Below are 18,307 nucleotides of genomic sequence, written 5' to 3'. Positions count from 1 at the left end.
CCCTAAACCCTAAACCCTAAACCCTAAACCCTAAACCCTAAACCCTAAACCCTAAACCCTAAACCCTAAACCCTAAACCCTAAACCCTAAACCCTAAACCCTAAACCCTAAACCCTAAACCCTAAACCCTAAACCCTAAACCGAAACCCTAAACCCTACGCATGAGGGAGGCAGGCGCTTCGGGAGAAGTGCCGTAACCGACCGACTAGCTAATACTTATTACACCTAACCCTAGGTTCTCTGGATCGTACTAAACCCGAAAAGTCACTAGCATTCGCATCCTTCCTGTGCACCTGCACGACACCCTACGGCCATCACTCGTCGACCAGCACGGCACCGCAGACTTCCCCCTCGACGCTCCGGACGTCGCCGGACTCTTGCGTCAAAGTGCCTTCTTCAGTGTTCGTGTTGGGCGACAAACGACCCTAAAAAGGCCATTTTCTAAGTTTCTACGTACGCTTTCGTTCAAGAGACCCTGCGCCATGCGCGATTGATTAGCCCGCGTATTAATTTTACAACATCATCGGTGCGTGGCCACCGAACGCTTTAAAGCGCAGTTTAATTATGTCTTGATCGGGGTCGAATTTGTAGCGATCGATGCGCGCCTGCGCTTTCGCTTGAGCCTTGGCCCTCGCGGCGCGGATCTCGGCGCGGCGCTTTCGGCGCTTTTCCCTTGCTTCCAAAGCGACGCGACGACGCTCAACAGCGGCAGCGAGCTCTTCTTTTGTGAGCCTTCGCTTCGTGTGAGCTGAGTCTTTCTTCTTTCTGTACACGCCATCTGCTTTCTTACGCTGTCCGGGCTTGGGCTTCTTCGTACCAGGGGCTGCCGCTGATTTCGTTGACGTCGGCGCCGAATTCATCATCGCGCCGACGCCGTCGTAGACTCGAGTAAATATGCCAGCTGTGGGTTCTTCTTCGGAGTCGGATGATTCGTGCGCCGCCTTTTCCTTCGCCTGGCGATCCTCCAAAAACCCGAGAAAGATGAGAATGCGTTCAATCAACGTATACTCGACGAAAACTTCTTCGTCTTCGTCGGTGTCGCTCGATTCGTCAGAGTACTCGAAAGCGTCGCCGTCAGAATCCCAATCTGGATCGCTGTCAGACTGGAAGACATTTTTGTCCTCGGGATACACCTTGCTGTTGATCACCACCGCGTTTTCCTTCTGTGGTTTGATATCAGTAGACTTTGGTGACTTTGGTGACTTTGGCGACTTCGGCGGAAGGACGTCGCCGTCTTTGGCGACACCAGCTCGTGTCGTGCTGATAGGTGACAAAGAATGCCGGATGGACTGATTCGTTTTCACACCATCCGCTTCTTGTAAATCTTGGCTCATTTGCTTGCTCATTTGGGAAGGCGGCATGTCGGCGCGCTCGGCGAGAACGTCGTCGTCTGCGGGGGTGTGAAAACTCACCTGCTTCTCAATATCTGGTTGCTTCTTCGATTGGAACATACTCTTCAAGCGATCGAATATCTTTGGAGACGCAGGTGTCTGCGTCGGTGACGATGGCTGTTGATCTGTACGCCTCTTATCCGATTTTGCGCGTTCAGAATCCGAACTCGACCCCACATCCTCTTCACGAAGCGCTGCATCGTCTGGATCGCTCTCGTCGTCTTCAGAAGGATCGAGCTCTCTGAAAACCGTCAAGTACTTGGTTCGGTAAATGTATTTGTTTGCAGCGATTTGCATGACTTGTCCCGGAAGCGCGTTGTCGGTGGGAATTTCAGGTACAATGAAACCCTCGAGAATCATTTTCGTCCAATTGTCCTCGCTCGCGGCGAGAGCTGCGGCCGCTTCTTCCTCTCGCTTCAATTGCTCGAGGCGCTGTTGTTCCACTATTTCGTCATTTTGATCTTTAGTCATCTTCTTCAATTCAAGCCTTCGCAATTCTTCTTCTTGATTCTGAACCGCTTCGTCGATATTCGCGACGATGCGATCAAACCAATTCGGTCTACGATCCTGCTGCGCTTTATTACGCTCCACTTCAGTTTCGGCTTCACCGTTGATGTCTGTGGGAGCGCCCGCCGTCTCGTTGGGATCAGATGCGATCTGCTTCGCGGCGGCGCTTAACGCTCCTGGCGGCACCGCTCTCGTGTGCGTCTTCACACCAAACTTGCCTACGGGTCTCACTTGGTCTGCGCCGCTGAAGAGCGTATAGCCTTGATGCGGGCCAAGCTGATAGAGGTAACTTGGAATGCCGCGCACCGTCTTCGTTCGCTCGAGGAACGAAAACATCAGCTCTTTGCGCTTCATGGCCCATATGTGCTTACGATAAATTTGTTCAGTGATTTTAATAATGTCACCTCCTTTGCAATCGTTCATCGCGTCCAAGTCGAGACCCGTCTCAGACGTCGATTCAAAGTTGTACAACTGGATGAAACCGACGATCCCATGTCCTCCACTTATACGTCTACACCCTTGCTGCGACATTGCGGCCATCTTGAGCAAGTTTTGAATTTGCATCTGTGAGTACAAGAATGGATCTTCATCGATTCGAAACTCATCTGAAAAACGCTCGATCTTTGCCAGACGATACAATGATTTGCTCCTGTTATTGGTCACGATCATGTAATGTGTGCGAGTCTCGAAGAGTTGGTACCCGTGCGACTCGCGAAGCTCCGCGAGACGCTGCTTTGAGCGCTCGATCTGGGGATTCGGGACCACCAAGGGCGGGCCGCCGTGCCCACCGACCGTCTTCGACACACGCGCTATGTCCCAGTCGGAGTCACTCGAATCACCAGCTTGACGTTCCAGGGCTCCACCCTTCGCCCACGAAAAGTCACCTCGCGCTTTTCGTCGCGCTTCAGCATTTCGCACCTTTTGCTTTTGCTTTTCTTCGATCGCCTTCTCTTCTAGATACACCGCTCGTAGACGTCGAGTCGCCTCTTCGACGTGATTTTCACTATGCGAAGTTCCGTACACCCCCATTTTCGCAGCCGCAAACGGCATGTGAATTTGGCAATACGCCGCACACGAACCTTTGTGATTGGAGCCGATGAGCGTCATGGGCGTCTCGTTGCACGTGCAAACCGGTAAAGGTGAAAGCCCGTTTGTCTTCGCAAACATGCTCGCGCGCACTCGCATCCCGGCGTCGATCGTTCCACTCTCTTTGCTAGCTTCGGCGAGCACCAGACTGAGCTCATCATTCACCACACGCTCGCCTGTTTCGCTCTCCACTTCCAATGCGTACTTGACGGCGGCGTGCTGCGCGCGAAGCGCTTCCGTTCGTGCCTTTGACGCTGCGAGCTCTCCTTTGATGCAACGATGCCTCGCCTTGCTCTTCGGACTCATCGGCGGCGTGAGAGCTTTACCCAACGCCCTTTTGTCTGTTCTTTTCTTTTTCTTTCTCAACTTTTTTCGCGCTTCAGCGCCGTTCTCGTCGTCGTCAAACTCTTCATCAAATTCGTCGACCTCGTCGTCCTCGCATTCGGCGCTCGCATCGTCACCGTCAGTGGATTCAAACGTGTCGTCGGAGTCAGTAGGGGTGTAATACTCCTTGTCACTCTCATCAACGTGCCTGATGTGATCTTGTCTGGTGAGCATCGATGGTTTGGGCTTCGACGGCGCTTTTTTCGCCGAGCCATCGTTGCCACTGCCGCTCGAAGAGCTCGAAGAGCTGCTGCTGCTACTGCTACTACTACTCGACGCGACTGTGGATGGCAACTTCAAGGGCTGGCGCAACCGATTCGCAAAATCGTCGTCGTCGTCGTCGTCCCAGTCTTGCAAACCAGATGGAACCGCTTGCTCTTGCCCACGCCAAGCGGCAGTCTGCGCGCGCTCCCATTCAGATATACTTCGCGACGAGTGCGAAGCCGTCTCGGAACTCGACGCGTGAAGCGTCTTTTTCGACCGCACATGCGCGCTGGACTGCTTTTTCTTTCGCATCATCAACTTTCCTTGCACGAATACCGGCTTTAAGTGCTCTGGCATTTTGAGGTCAATCTCGTCGGCCTCGTCGGCGCTCGATCCTTGCTTCCAACGCATCACGGCGTCCGAGTGCGATGAATCGCTGTGGTCTTCGCTGTCAGTCTCCGCGCCTCGGCGCCAGTTGGCCGTCTGTGCCTGCCTCCATCGCTCCCTTCGATCATGCGCTGCCCGACGGCGAAAGTTCCTGTGGCGTGGCTTCGTCGCTCCCGTCGTCGTCGGCGTCGTCGTCGTCGTCGTCGCCTCGTTTGTCCCGACGTCGCCGCCGACTCGCGCGGTGGCGTCGGCGTCGCCGGCGAGCGATACGGACACAGTTGATTCCGACATCGCCCCCGCGCGCGCCGCGCTCTCACGTCGTAAGCCGTTCAACACTAAACGAAATCCGCACAGTGAGACGCGTCCCGTCGCGTGGCGGGCGCGGCGGTGTAAACGGAATCGACGGCGACGACGAAAACGACGGAGAAGTAGACGCAGACGCAAGCGTCGCCGTCGTCGCCCTCGGTGCGCCAACACGGACGACGCGAGGGAAGATCGCCGTCCTCCTTGACGCAAGCAGCGATGGCGCTCAATCAAAACGACCCGAGCTGGCGAGCGGTTTTACCGGGGAGAGAGAATGATGGCGTACGATTACCCGGAGATGAACCAGATGATCTCACGCGCGCGCTCGCGGCGAGTGGTTTCGATGACGACGAGCCGTCGACGACGAGTTCGGACGCGTACGTCACCGACGTAGAGGACGACGGCGACATGCGCGCGGGTGACGCGAGCGATTCAGATGATGACGGCGAAGACGCGGATGCATTCGAAGATGCCGCAGAAACACTCGCAAGGGGTCAGGACGCGGCGATCACCACAGGTTTACTGAGTGGTGTGAAGAAGCCCGCTTCGTCGCACGGTACGAGGTCTCGTCGGAGCGGAGCGAGTACTCGCCGCTCAGGGGATGCAACCGAACGAGGGCGAAAGAAAAGTGCCTCGGGCAAGTCATCGAAAGAAGCCCTGCGTCGGAAGGCGGAGCGCCGAGCATATAAACCGGTGACCTTCACACTTTTGTGTCGCCTGTTCTGCTTGTACGCTTCCTTCATGGCGCTAGTCTTCGCGTTCGTCATCGTCACTGCGCTCGGCGCCTACCTCAATCCAACTGGGGAAGTGTTGGAGTTAAATGCATTAGAAAACGTGGTTTGGATGATTATTTCGGTCGCGAGCTTCATAGCGATTCCTTCAGCCGTCGCTCACGTCACGGCGTACCTCACCTGGCCGCCGGTGTGGTTAGAGGCTTATCCCGACCGTTCAAAGCTATTGGAGGAGCTAGGCGGAAAAATTTACTTTAGATTCCACATATCACGTGACGCGAAGCCACTTGCAGTGAAGCGCGCTGTGGACGTGGCGGTGGATATTCTGCAACGCGCAATACCGACGACGTTGTTTGAAATCGAAGTGGTGACGACAAAAGAGATTGGCGTGTCGTCGTCGTGCGTCAGCGAGCTTGTGGTTCCATTGGAGATGAATTACAAAGTTCAAGGAAGCAGCGGGTTGTTGAACTTCGCCACGCGTGCAAGTTCGGCGACATGGGGAGACTGGGTGGTGCATTTAGGATCGGATTCGTTGCTGAACGTGCGAGCGGTTGATGCCGTGCTCGCACACTGCGCGCGAGAAACACGTCTCGCGGCTTTGTCTGGGCGTGGGGACACACACGTGCGCCGGCTCGCGCAAGGTGCGGTGCTTCCTGGAATCACTCGAACATCGAATTCCTTCATCGATGGCGTCGAAAGCGTGTTTCAATGGATCCCAGCCATGGCAGAGTGCATCCGCGCAGGCGAATCGTACGGTGCGTTACGAATGATGTATGCGAAGCACTCGCGCGTCGTCGCTCCGATTCCGAACACATATTTAGTAGTTCCAAACGAACTCGAGCTCGCAGTTGGGTTCGCCGACATGGACGTGCACGACGGCTTTGAGCTCACGGCTTTCGCGTTGCGATGTTCAAACAACGGCGTCAAGTTCTCCTGGTTGGATGCGGGCGTTCACGTGCCGATACCGACGAGCAACGTCTGGAAATTGTTTAAACTTCGAGCGCGAGATCACCATAGTGCGCTGGTTTTGATGCGCGACGAGAGTGCGCTCGATCACTCGCATCGCGCTTCTTTAACGCTTGCGTGCGTGAGCGCGGGCTTCTCGACCATCGCTCCCGTGCTCAGCGCTTTCGCTCCTTGGTGTTTGCGTTCGAGCGGCGCGGACACGTTTGCAGTCTCTTGCATCGTTGGTTTCATCACCGCTTGTGTGACATTCAAGTATGCCATTGGGTTTTACAAGAGCGCGTCCGTCGCCGATTTATCGCAAGGTGTCGTGTCCGGCGCAATATATTACAACATCCTATTTGTGTTGACGATTGTCTTGACGCCTCTCTTTTCGGTGTTTGAGTTCATCGCGCTGTGTACGTCGTTGTTCTACGACCCGAAGTACTTTGGTGGCGAATCTCAAGCGGCACGTGGACCCCGAGTGAGTATCCTGAAGGATGACGACGACATCGACTGGCTCGAACGCGGGCAAATGCGTCGAGACGACGATCAACAAGTTTTGCTCGACGACGAGGCGTCGCCGAGCGAGGCGGACCGCGCGTGGAGAAGGACGTCTTGAACGGAAGCATAGAAACCTAGAAACACATGTGGTAAGAGAACGATATACGCACGTAATTAATACGCGACTCACGTCGTCCCCGCGCTAATCAATCGCGCATGGCACAGGGCTCTTGAACGAAAGCGTACGTACAAACTTAGAAAAAGGCGTTGAATCCCCACACAACGCTTCGTTCGTCGCGGACCATGCGTCGTGAGCCACAATAGAGGAGATCGAAGCGTTGACGCATGTCCGCCACGACGGCGGTGACGCGAACGCGCGCGTCGAGAGTGACGTTCGCACTCGAGAGACGATGGTCGTTAGAAAAGCGGCGGCGGCCACGACGGTCGCCGAGAGCAAGCGAGCGAGACGTGCGAGACGTGCGAGATGTGTTCGAGCTCGTGACGGACCAAATTATCATATCCGACACCCTGAGCGTGCGATTGGTGCGACCGGTTTCTGAAGACGAAGTCGTTGAGCACTACGTCGCGAACGAGGCCTTCGACGCAGATCCGTACTGGGCGACTCTGTGGCCGAGCGCTTTCGCGGTTTCTCGGTACATCGCAAACGCTCCGGCTTTGGTGCGAGACAAAACGGTGTGTGATCTCGGCGCAGGTTTAGGACTTGCTGGTCTCGTTGCGTGCGCCGCGGGCGCGAAACGAGTCGAGCTCTTCGACCGCGAACCGCTCGCGTTGGCGTGCGCCATCCTGTCAATCGAGGCAAATGGGTTTCAAGATCGCGTTTTGGTGAAAGATTTCGACTGGAATGACGTACGCGAAGATCAAGCGAAGTTCGACACTCTTCTTGCGTGCGATGTACTCTATGAATCGCACGCTGTATTGCCCGTCGCGGAACTCGTTCCAAAGCTCGTAAAACGCGGCGGTGGCCGATTTCTACTGGGAGATCCACCAAGCCGAGCGCCTCAAAATCGTAAAAGGTTTAAAGAGACGCTTACCGAGCAGTACGGCGCGTTCGTGATGCGCGAACTACTCGTTCAAGAAGGAGGAGACGAACTCGTGTTCATCGATTTTAAAATGTAGCGGCAATATTTTTACATTATAAGTGGAACAACAACAGAACGCTCGATTAGGGAGCGAGTCAAAGACAGGTCGACCGGTAATGAGTTCAAACACGGCTCTAGAGCGACGCGTTATCAAGATCTAGCGCGCTGACAGGTGACAGGCCGCCTCGGGCGCCGCGCTTGTCGACGTAATCGACGAGAGAAATTTGAGACAACGACACCCCAAGGTTGCTTACCGGTGAGCCACCGTATTTGGAGGCGACAAGATATCGCTTGGACTTCAAATCGGCGACATTTGATTCGTGCACCGCCGTCGGTTTCGCGATGGCGAGCGGTCGGGGCGGTTTTTGAACAACCGACGGTGCGGCCGTGGATTTGTAAGAAGATTCTACTTCTTCTCGTTTCTTCGCTTCCACGGTTTCTTGCACTAACTCGCTCGTCGATGCGACATCATACATGTAGTTGCCGTAAAGCATCAATGCGGCTTCGTGACGAGCGCGAGAGCGATCGCCGCACGCGTCGTGCGCGACGACGACTCGGAAACCAGCGTTAAAGGCGCTGAAAACAGAATGTTGCACGCAAACAGACGTGATGAGCCCAGCGAATACGATCGTCTTCACACCAGCTTCGCGCAGTCGCACTGCGAGATCTGGCGCGTGGATGAAGGCGCCAAAGGTGTCCTTGTCGACGATGGTTTCGCCCTCGCGCGGTTGCGCAAACTCCTCCACCTCGGACGGATCGATCTCGTATGCGCGTCGACCTGGGTTCAATCGCTGGAAGTTCTTCAGCCACGGACACGTGTCATACGTGTATGAAGCTTTCACGTGGACGACGTGCGAGCCCGCATCTCGCGCCGAGGCGAGTAGATGCGAAACATTTTCAGGAAACGTGGGGAAAGCCGCCTGCACCTCTGGCGCCAAGCTCCAATACACGGGTTGGATATCGACGAGCATTAACGCAACACTAGGCCCGAAAGACACGGGCCCTTCGTCATGAGTGTCGACCAGTTTGCTCAAATCTGCCTCCGAAGCGTACGCTCTGGCGCGCGACAGCGTCGGTTTTGGCGCCAGCGGCGGCTTGGAATCGATGCGTGGCATCGAACTCAGCGATTGCGACGCTTGCAGCGTGCGACGCACCGTCGACGCTTCATTTCGTCGCTCGGCAAGCATGAATCCATCGTCTTCGTCCTCGTACGAGCGCGAAAACATCTCTGCACGGTTTTGTTCCGCCGCGGACAACTCCACTCGCGTGGGCCAGCGCTGGACGAGCTCCATGCGCGCCAGCACGGCTTTTCGGTTTTCTTGCGGTGTCCCGTTCGGGGAGTCCGCGGGCGCGTGCACGAAGCACTTCGACGTCGGCGTTCCACTCGCACTGCTCGCCGAAATATCCGCGTCCCTCGCGCACGCAACGTCTTCGTCGCTCCGCAAAGGCGTCATTAATCCAGTCGGCACCGAAGGCGAGTGATCGTCATCGCGCGCGTTCGCCGCCACCGCGTGACGATCTTTGTCGGCGGCGAACGCACGAGAGAGCATGAGGAAAGCGTTCACTCGAAATTCCGCGCGATGCGATGCTTGAACGACGACGTGTGTCACTCTGCCGCCGCGACGGTCAACCACCACCAGCGTGTCGACGGCAACGTTCGTGACGCTTCGGATCGACCAAAAACCCGAAGCGACGGCACTTTAAAGACAGTATTTATAGTATGTGGGATCAAGAAATAAATCATAAAAATCGTGAGGGTTTTACAACCTGAGGACGCCCTGAAATCTGGAACATCGACGTTTGAATCACGCCGCGACAGACGACGTCGCGCGGTTCGGTGTCGCCTCGCGATGGGACCTCGCGCTGTGTGGGACGACCTCGCGAGCGACGCGATGCGGGAAGACGGTGATGAGTACGATGAGTACGCATCATCATCGTCGACCGATGGAGGTGGCGATGACGGCGGCGACGCGCGACCGCCGTGGGTGAGCGCTTTGGACATCGAGGCCGAACAGAGAAGAAGAAAATACGCACTGAGCGAAGAGGAGTACGCGAAGAAGATGGCATCGCGGGTGTCTAAACACCTACAAGAGGTGCGACTGGAAAAATACGCGCAATTCGACGACGAACTGTCGACGTCCTCGTTCCCCGGTGACTTGAATGAGGAAGCGGGCGCCAGGGCCAAAGGCAGAGCCGGCGATCGGCGAGACGATGAAGATGGCGCGCACGATCCGGGAGCGCTAGCGCCGGTCTCGTTTGATTTAGATATGGCGTTATTTTGGGCACGACGTCGCGCCGATGCTGCGCGAACGACGGCGACAAAGAACGCGACAGCGGTTGAAAGCGAAGAGCGGCGTTCGAAAGCAAACGCGAAAGAGCGAGAAATTCAGGAGCTTCGAGGGGCGTTGGCGCGCGAAAAATCGCGCAACGAACGCCTGACCATCGAACTCGAGAAGAAGACGAAAGAAACTGAGCGCCTGCGTTCACAGTTGGCGAAGATAAAGTTGAGTCAAGATCCATCTTCGGCGCCAACTCCGCGCGTTGATCGACGCCGCGGAGCGACGAGGAAAGTTCTTGAAGACCAACTACCGCTCTACGCGCAGCTTCGAAGCACCGAAACTGCACGAGATGCTTGGTTCATGAAAACGACGACGCGTTGGTATTAGAGCGTCATTAGGTGATATAGTTGTATGTAAAACACGTTACAAATCGTCATATATGTGTGTTGGCGACAACTGGCAGACTTGAGAGGGATCAGACCACCTCCTGTCGTCAATATGAGGGTGTTTCTTTGCGGTTGCAGTAATAGTAAAGTAAGAAGCGCATCTAGTCTGTTATTAGTTCTGCATCAAGCCAGCGGCGCGCTGACTCAAGATTTCAGAGTCGACGGAATCGCGAGCGATGAAGCGCCAGATGCGCACTTCGCGCTGTTGCCCGTAGCGGCGGATGCGACCGATGGCTTGCGTCTCGCTGGCGATGTACTCCTGAGCAGTGTTCGTGAGCAAGGGGTGAACGAAGATGGCGTGGTTAGCCGTCGTCAAGTTGGCTCCAGACGCACTTTCGTCTCGGCTCAAAAGCAAGAGAACGCGAGCATCATCCTTCTTCAAGTTTTCTTTTTGGAACTCGTCGAGCGCGCCCGTTTGTTGATGCACCGAGCCCTTGAGCTTGAGCGTTTTGATACCAGCTTCGTTGAGCGCGGAGCTCACTTGTTGCATCAAGTCAGGAAATTGCACGAAGACCAGGATTCGTTCGTCATCCGGGATGGACTTGATGTGAGCGACGATGTCGATGATCTTTGAACCGTGCACGCCGACGCCACCATCAGTCTTGATAGACTTGGAGTCCGCGCTGGCCTCGGTGCCAAGAGAGACCGCGGTCACGACGGACGTGTCACGAGTAGCGCAATCGCAGTTCTTCACGCCACACTCTTGGTTCTCGGCGTTGACCTTGAGGCAGGTGACGCAACCAATATGGCCGCACGTAGATAGGACGCCAGACTTTGACTTGGCAAACTTCTTCGAGCACGCTTCGCACTTGACCGAATCGTCCATCTTGGCTTGTTGCAAGTCACGAACAGACTGGAAGAAGCGCAAAGAGCGCACTCGACCGACAAGCTCTTTTTGCAACTTGCGGAGACCGTGCGTATGCTCTCGCAGCTCCCAGAGCTTATCGTCGAGGGATGCCGTCTTCGTCTTCTTCATGGATACGGATTTCCCAGAGTCCATCGTGGAGCTCGGCTCGCCTTCAACAGCCTTGACCACCTTCCAGTCAACCTTGGTCAAATCTTCATCCTTACGAGTCTTGGCGTCGTAGTAGACGGAAGCTTTTTGCTTCCACTGACCACTATAACCGCGAACTTCACCTTCAATCCATTCTTGCTCTTCAACAGAAAACACCGCGATGGTCGATCCGACGGGCGGGCGCGTTTGCAAGAGGTGCGCGGTCTTAGCAGCCTTGGCTTCGGTTTGCTCCTTGAGAACGCCCTTGAGAAGTTCGCTCGCTGTGGGGTCACCGATACCTTCGCCTTGAACGCCGTTCTCCCATCGGATGAACGGATTGTCTTCCGGAGTAAAGTCAGGCATCTGAGACATTTGCGACAACATGGCGCGCGCCTTGAGAATGGCTTCACCGAATTCCTTCAAGCAATCTTCTTGTTGAGTCTTGCGAACGTTCACGATGTCTTGGCAAGTTCGAAGCGCAGTTCCCGCTTCGTCATCCAATTCGAAGTGCGCCACGCGCTTCAGAAGTGCTTCTTCTGCGGAAGAAGAGTTGCCGAGGACGGCAGCGAGACGGGCGTCGCGGTCACTCTCAGACGCGCCTCGCTTCTTCTTCTTCGCCTTCATGTCCATGGATTGCAAGTAGTGATCGAGCTCAAGGTAGATAGCACGCTCAGCTGGTCGAAGTTGAACATCACACACATCTTCTTTGAACTTGATCTCATCGATTTCAGCAATGTTTTGTCGCATGTAACGGTTCAAAAAGCCTTGCGCCACCTCCCATCTTCGCTTGTGCCATTGTTGTGTCGGCTTCTCCTTAAAGAATTGGAACGTCTCCACCTTCGTGATTTCCGACTTGTTATAGCGCGGAACTTCGTCGCTGCCGAGGTTGATACCGAGTAAAGCAGCGGTACCCTTGATGTCGGCAAAGTCGCCCACCGGCGGAGTACCAGACAAGCACCAACGGGATTCAGATTGAAGTCCCATGACGACGGCCTTATCGGACGGCTTCAAGTATGTAAACTCATCGACGATGACGCGGCGCCAGTGGAATAGCTCGACAGGAACAGACTTGATGTCACGCCAGTCGTACTCAGCTTGAGCGCTTTCGAGACCCCAATGATCTTTATTGCCATCGGCGTCAATTTCCATGCTTCGTTGCTTAACGATGCGCTTACGCTTCGGCGTCGACTTTTCCTTGACGAATTCCTCGCTTTCACTGCCATCCAGCGATTCATCGTCATCCCAATCAGAGATCTCATCATCAGTTTCCATGCTATCATCTTCAGCGTATGACTTACGCGGCGTGTTTCGCGCAGACGCGCGGATCGGTGACTTCATCGGCGTCTTCTTCGTCGGCGTCTTCTTCGTCGGCGTCTTCTTCGTCGGCGTCTTCTTCGTCGGCGTCTTCTTCGTCGGCGTCTTCTTCGTCGGCGTCTTCTTAGGCTTGGACGGCGTGACCGGAGCACTTGTCGGCTCAACATTGATCGGTTTTTGAACATTCTCCTTGTCCAAAGCCTGCTGGCGTTCCTTGTGCAAGGCCTCGACGAACTCGTAACCTTCGCCGCCAGCCTTTTCGGTCATTTCGATGAGCTTTGCGCCCTTGAGACGTTTGGGCGCCGCTGTGACGGCGACGTCGCTGAGCGTAGAAGTGCCACAACGAACGTGTTTGGCAACCTCAGCGACACCAAGTTTCTTATCGGTCAATCGCATGACTTGGTCTTCGAGGCTCGCCACAGTGTCCTTGTACACGCTCGTGAAGTGGCGCGCTTGGCTCGAAGATTTCGGATCCGGAAGAGAAGGTCGACCGGCGAGTTGCGCGAGACGCTCAAAGTACAGCGAAGATCTGAAGAGAGTCGTAGCGACGATGACAACATCTGCTTCCATGACCTCTCGCGCCGTCAAAGAGTTGAGATCAGACATTGTCTTGAGAACGACCGTGTTCAAAGAACCTCTCGCGCTGAACTTCTCAACCTCTCTCGGCCATTGGCGGAGCAACTGAGACGGCGCGATGACAAGCGTTGCCTTGGTCGGAATCGCTTTGACCGGAGCATCAACTTTAGCTTGCTTGGGCGTCGGGAACTTGAGCTGGTTCGCCAAGATGACCCCGATGGAGATGGCCGTTTTCCCGTAACCAACTTGATCGGCCACGATGCCGCCGCGAATCACCTTTGAGACTTCCGCCTTGCCATCCATGCGAAGGCCCAAAGCCGGAAGAAGTTTTTCACAAATTTCCTCTTCCACGAACGGCGTTTCGTTGATCTCTTGCTGAACCATCCACCCAAGCGAGCGCAGTTGTTCTGGGCGAAGTGGGTACTTCTTGCTCCAGTTCGGCGGTTGCGCAACTTGCTTGTCGTGACGGTTGCTCTTCAATTCAAACTCCCCAAAGTTGTCCATCGGGCGGTCGTCGTGTCGAACGATTCTCCACGACATATGCGGCGCCTTTGATTCGATGCCTCGAACACCAGACGGAGCGACAAGCGCAAGAGCACGATGAACGAGCGTAGCTGGGTTACCAGCAATCATCAAGTTGCCCGTCGTCTTCTCGCGAGTCCATTGCACGACGAATGGCTCGGGTCGACACTTGAGCGCTTGTTCATATTTGGATGCCTGCAACGGATCTTCACGGGCTTGAATCTTTTGCGAACCGACTTGTCGGCTCCACAAAAGAGTCGGCGGCGTCGGCGCACATCGCGAGCAAGCGAATTTATCGCACGACAACGCGTGATCGTCGCTGAGCTGGTTCCACTTCTCCACAACCTTCGGAAGTTCCATGCGAGACGTGAACCACTCGAGGCGTTGGAAGGTAGCATGACTCTTGTCAAGACGCACAGTCGTGTATCCATTCTCGGGCCACAAATCGACATCAACGCTAGACAAAGGAACGGAGCAACGCATGATGGCAACCGCCTTCGAGCACGAGTCCTCGCCTTGAGTCGGGACGGCGTTCACCGGCGGCGTCAACACGACGGCGTTTTGGACGACGGCGGGCATGAGGGCAACCTTTTGCGGCAGAGCAGTCCATTTTCCAAACGTGTGAGCCATGTGTTCGACAACCTTCTTATCACTCGGACGGAAACGATCTCCCGAAGGAGGCTGTCCAAGGTTTCGGAAATCCAAGTGCGCCGTCTCCATGCGGTCTTCACCATACATCAAACGACGATGGTTATCCGCAAACACGAAGTAGTCAAATTCACCCTTTTGGTTACGTCTGGGGTCCATGAAGAAGTACATTTCGCGACCATTTTGCGGGCCACCAATGCGCTTGTGCAATGAACTTTGAGCGGCGTCGCATTTGTCATAAAGCTGGTAGGTGCCGGTGATGCTGCGATCAAACTCTGTCGCGTTCTTCGGATCTTTCAGCTTAACTTCGTACTGAGTCCAACGTTCCTCCGGCCAATTCACGTCACCGTTCAGCTTGCTGTTGGTCAACATACCGAGCTTGATCTGCCAAGAATCTTCGAGTTCGCCCTTACCTTCAAGAATAACCGGCACCGCGGCGTACTCTGGCGAGAAGAACTCCCACGTGCCGTCCAAGACGCTCTTCGCCGACTTGTCCAAGAGCATACGCATCAACGGGCGTTCATGGAACTCCTCCGGTTTGCCCTTCTTGATGGAAGGATCAACGAAGATCAACCACTCGGCCGCGTTAGGAGCGATGCGCAATTCCAAGCGTACTTTGTCCTCAGAAGCGCACGAGTAATACACGCGCCAGACGTTGGTTCGCTTCATGCCTCGGAACAAGAAATCAGCTTCCCCAATAGCCTTGATCGCGTCCATCCAGTCGTCCCACACTTTACCAAGAAGTTCTTTCGGTTTCGTAAACTTGGCCGAGCTCACATCCAACTTCATGTGCATCGGCAGAGAGTTTTTCAAGTCTTCTTTGAAATCCTCCGGCAAGATGCGATCGACGACGTGCTTCTCGTAGTTGTGTTCGGGTCGCCCGCAGCACTTGATACAGCACGTGTGAGAGCAGTCACGGCAAATGACGAGAGAATCCGCATCAGTGGTGCCAGTTTCACCTTCGCACACGCACAAACGCGCAGATCTGTTCGCCTTGCTGAGGAGCTCCTTCATCCCGACTGGCTTCATGCCGAGATCGAGGGGACGCTTCACCAACTTGTCTTGCCCGACGACCTCCGTCTTCTTAGCCGCAGCAGCTTGAACGACTGTCAGCGAGCCTTGCATAGTTTGCGAGCTCTCCTTGGAATCATCGTCAAGCAGTAAAGCGCGTCGAGCCGTCTTGTGCTTCTTTGCGGCGAGGTTGTCCGTCATGAGAGTCATCGCGGCGAGCATGCAAGCGCCGACGACGGTCGTCGTCATCGCGTTGCCGGCTAAATCGCTCATTTGGTTCTCGCTTTCACGGGTCAACAACAAGTCATCGACCGGAATCCCTTGTAAGCTCAGAGCTTCAATGCCGACGAGAGGACCACCACGGTTGGTGACGAACGGCACCATCGATGGCGTCAGGCACGGGCAAATTCCCGGAGCGACCGAGCCGGTGGTACGATCGACGTTTTGAGAGAGGTTCCAAACCAAAGTCTTGTGCATGGAATCAATATCAAGTTGCGCAAGGCGTAAATAGTCGATGTCCATCAAGTCAAGCACGCGGTCGGTCTGAGCCTTACCCCAGTCGTTCCATGCAAAGTCGGGGAGCGTGCAACCGCCATCCCAATGCGTGAACGGGCGACGCTGACCCAAACCTTCCTCCAAGCGTGCGCGTTGATGACGAGATTCGCACCGTCCCCAGTCAGTGTTTGCGCGCGTCGAATCTTCACCCGGGCGAGCCAACATACGTCGACCTTCGTGTACACGAGGATCGTCGGCGTCGAAGAGGAATGCTTCGAGCGTCGCGCTCGCCGGTCGCTCGAGCGACTTTACCATACCCTTCCACGCTTCGACGAGCGATGCATCGCTCGCTTTGCACGCAAACAAGTACACACGCGTACGCGTGTGCGGAATGTAGAACCGCTTCGTGTCCACGCGCATGAAACGCGCGTGGTAGCCCTCGTCTTCAAACTTCTTCTGCACTTGATCCCACGGCGCGTTGCACACGTTCTCCAAGATGATGATCGGTGGTTGGCTCTTTCTGATCCAGTTCATCATCCCGCGGAACGTTTGACCAGACTCCCCTTGTGCCTCGAGACCCTTACGCTCGTTGTTCAAGTTGGAGTAATCGACACAAGAAGTACCCGCGACGAGCATGTCGACGTCGTGCGGCACGTTGATTTTCGCGCCGTAAGCCGTCGTCGCCTGGTCGCCGCCTAATTCGCGAATATCGCGAAAGAGGATTGGCGGCGCGAAGTTACGCTCGATGTATGCTTGCTTGAACGGTTCGATCTCGCACGAGAACACGTGGTCGACGGCGAGACGCGTACCATAGAGTTTTTCCGTGGCGTCCCCAATCTTGTCGAGTGCGAGAAGCGGCGACTCCGTGCCAGAGCACATCGTCGCGACGCGTAACGGGCGCTTCATCGCCGTCAAGAAGTTCTCCATGCCCGGAACACGACTAACAAGATCGGCAAACATACCACCGATATCCGCAATCACGGGCAAATGCTCCGCGAGTTGCGTTCTCGGGTTGCCGCTCGCGCCGCTGTCGCTGTCTCCGCTCTTGCGCGGAGAACCACCCGGAGATCTGTTAAAAATGAAACAAGAGGTGAAAAAATATTCGTCAGTCATCCATGTATACGCGCGATTTCAACGCGCCCGAAGCGCGTCAACGTCGCGTGAGGCGCGCGTTTGCCGTCGGCGACGCAGTTCGGGCGGGAAACGCGTCGCGGGCACCCGCGGGCGCCCTGATCGCGATTCCCCTTTTCTCTCATCCGCGCCGTCCTGTTCACGCGCGCAACGGAGATAAAATCAAAGAACCACTACTAGCGTACCTCTTGCTCATCGGTGTCGGCGGTGCTGATCCTCCCACGACGCGCGCTCTGTACTTCTTCGGCGTCGTGCGCCCGCTCGCCGGCGCGCTCGGCGCCGCGGCGTAATCGTCATCCCCGTCGAACGCGTAGTCCTCATCCATGTCCTCCGTCTTCACAGCCATTTCCTTCATTCTTTCTGTTGCCTTATTCGCCGTCGCTCGTCGCGGCGTTCCACGCCCCGCCGGCGAATTCGGCGCCGACGCCCCGTCCCGCGGCGCCTTCATCGTCGACTTCTTCACCGGCGTCGTTTTCGGTTTGTTTTTCGACGCATCTTTTACCGGCGTCGCGCGTTTCCCAGCCATGCCTTCGCGCGAGCGCCGCTCGCGGTGAACGAACGACGTTCGTTCTCACGTCCACGCGCGCGTTCGTCACCGAACACTCCCGCGACGCGCTCGAAATCGACGTCGCCGATGCGCGCGATCGGCGATGTGTCGAGATCGGGGGAACAAGCGAATTCGTTCGACGCCGTTCGCGCGCGCGTTGTCCGTGCGCGCTCCCTCAAGCGCGGATGACGACGCGATGCTCGCGCGGAACACGATCGAATCGATGCAGTTCGTTTCGCTCGAGATTTAGATTTATAACCTCGTCGAGCGGCGAGGTGTGCGGCGCGGCGTCGAAACTCATCCGTCATCTTGCGCGCCAAAACGTCGACAGCTGCGCCGCGCGATTTAAAGATTTGGATGCAGAACCCTATCCACTCGTGATGGCGTTTTTTACACACCGTATACGTAGATTTGATCGCATCCATTCGAATTTTCGAAAAACCAAAATATCCGCGACCCTTTGTTCGCGCGTCGCGCGTTCGCGCCGCGACACTCGGACGAACGCCGCCGACGCGTCGCGCCGTCCCATCGCGACGATGGACGCGTTCGTGGGAGAGTACGGAAGCAGCGACGACGGCGACGGCGACGACGGTGGCTTCGTGGGACCGGCGCGCGCTGGATCGGCGCGGCAGACGGCGGACGAAGCGACGAGCGACGGCGAGGATGCGTTCGTGGGACCGGCGCGACCGACGGCGATGACGACGAGGGTGAACGTCGATGATCGCGACGGCGACGACGGCGACGACGGCGACGACGACGACGACGGCGACGACGGCGACGACGACGACGACGGCGACGACGGCGA

The 18,307-nt window shown here is 56.0% G+C and overlaps 6 protein-coding genes across 6 annotated transcripts; 2 read left to right on the top strand and 4 right to left on the bottom strand.

The window, feature by feature from the left end:
- Positions 1-512: 512 nt before the first annotated feature.
- OSTLU_31463 (predicted protein) lies at positions 513-4,250 on the bottom strand (the record flags this gene model as incomplete). Its single annotated transcript, XM_001417358.1, has 1 exon — positions 513-4,250. One exon carries the CDS (start codon positions 4,248-4,250, stop codon positions 513-515), a length of 3,738 nt encoding a protein of 1,245 aa, XP_001417395.1.
- Positions 4,251-4,318: 68 nt separating this feature from the next.
- On the top strand, positions 4,319-6,591 carry OSTLU_24484 (predicted protein). Its single transcript, XM_001417600.1, has one exon. The coding sequence runs from the start codon at positions 4,482-4,484 to the stop codon at positions 6,555-6,557; it is 2,076 nt and encodes a 691-aa protein (XP_001417637.1). The 5' UTR covers positions 4,319-4,481; the 3' UTR covers positions 6,558-6,591.
- A 334-nt stretch (positions 6,592-6,925) lies between these two features.
- Positions 6,926-7,576, top strand: OSTLU_92679 (predicted protein; the record flags this gene model as incomplete). Its single annotated transcript, XM_001417599.1, has 1 exon — positions 6,926-7,576. A coding segment is annotated over one exon (651 nt), but the record flags the coding sequence as incomplete, so codon positions are not given.
- Positions 7,577-7,979: 403 nt separating this feature from the next.
- On the bottom strand, positions 7,980-8,267 carry OSTLU_8142 (predicted protein; the record flags this gene model as incomplete). Its single annotated transcript, XM_001417357.1, has 1 exon — positions 7,980-8,267. A coding segment is annotated over one exon (288 nt), but the record flags the coding sequence as incomplete, so codon positions are not given.
- Positions 8,268-9,788: 1,521 nt separating this feature from the next.
- Positions 9,789-16,937, bottom strand: CHR3525 (predicted protein; the record flags this gene model as incomplete). The annotated part of the gene is made up of 3 exons (XM_001417356.1): positions 9,789-11,300; positions 11,520-12,632; positions 12,921-16,937. 3 exons carry the CDS (start codon positions 16,935-16,937, stop codon positions 10,377-10,379), a joined length of 6,054 nt encoding a protein of 2,017 aa, XP_001417393.1. The 3' UTR covers positions 9,789-10,376.
- Positions 16,938-17,094: 157 nt separating this feature from the next.
- On the bottom strand, positions 17,095-17,403 carry OSTLU_31457 (predicted protein; the record flags this gene model as incomplete). The annotated part of the gene is made up of 1 exon (XM_001417355.1): positions 17,095-17,403. The coding sequence occupies one exon, from the start codon at positions 17,401-17,403 to the stop codon at positions 17,095-17,097; it is 309 nt and encodes a 102-aa protein (XP_001417392.1).
- Positions 17,404-18,307: the final 904 nt, after the last annotated feature.

The sequence above is a fragment of the Ostreococcus lucimarinus genome, chromosome 4 (assembly GCF_000092065.1).
Source record: "Ostreococcus lucimarinus CCE9901 chromosome 4, complete sequence".
In the NCBI taxonomy this organism is placed as follows: Eukaryota; Viridiplantae; Chlorophyta; class Mamiellophyceae; order Mamiellales; family Bathycoccaceae; genus Ostreococcus; species Ostreococcus sp. 'lucimarinus'.
This window is presented reverse-complemented; position numbering and strand designations above follow the sequence as displayed.

Bases quoted from the DNA above. Each gene is read 5' to 3' on its own strand.
- OSTLU_24484 (XM_001417600.1), top strand. From the start codon at position 4,482: ATGGCGCTCAATCAAAACGACCCGAGCTGGCGAGCGGTTTTACCGGGG.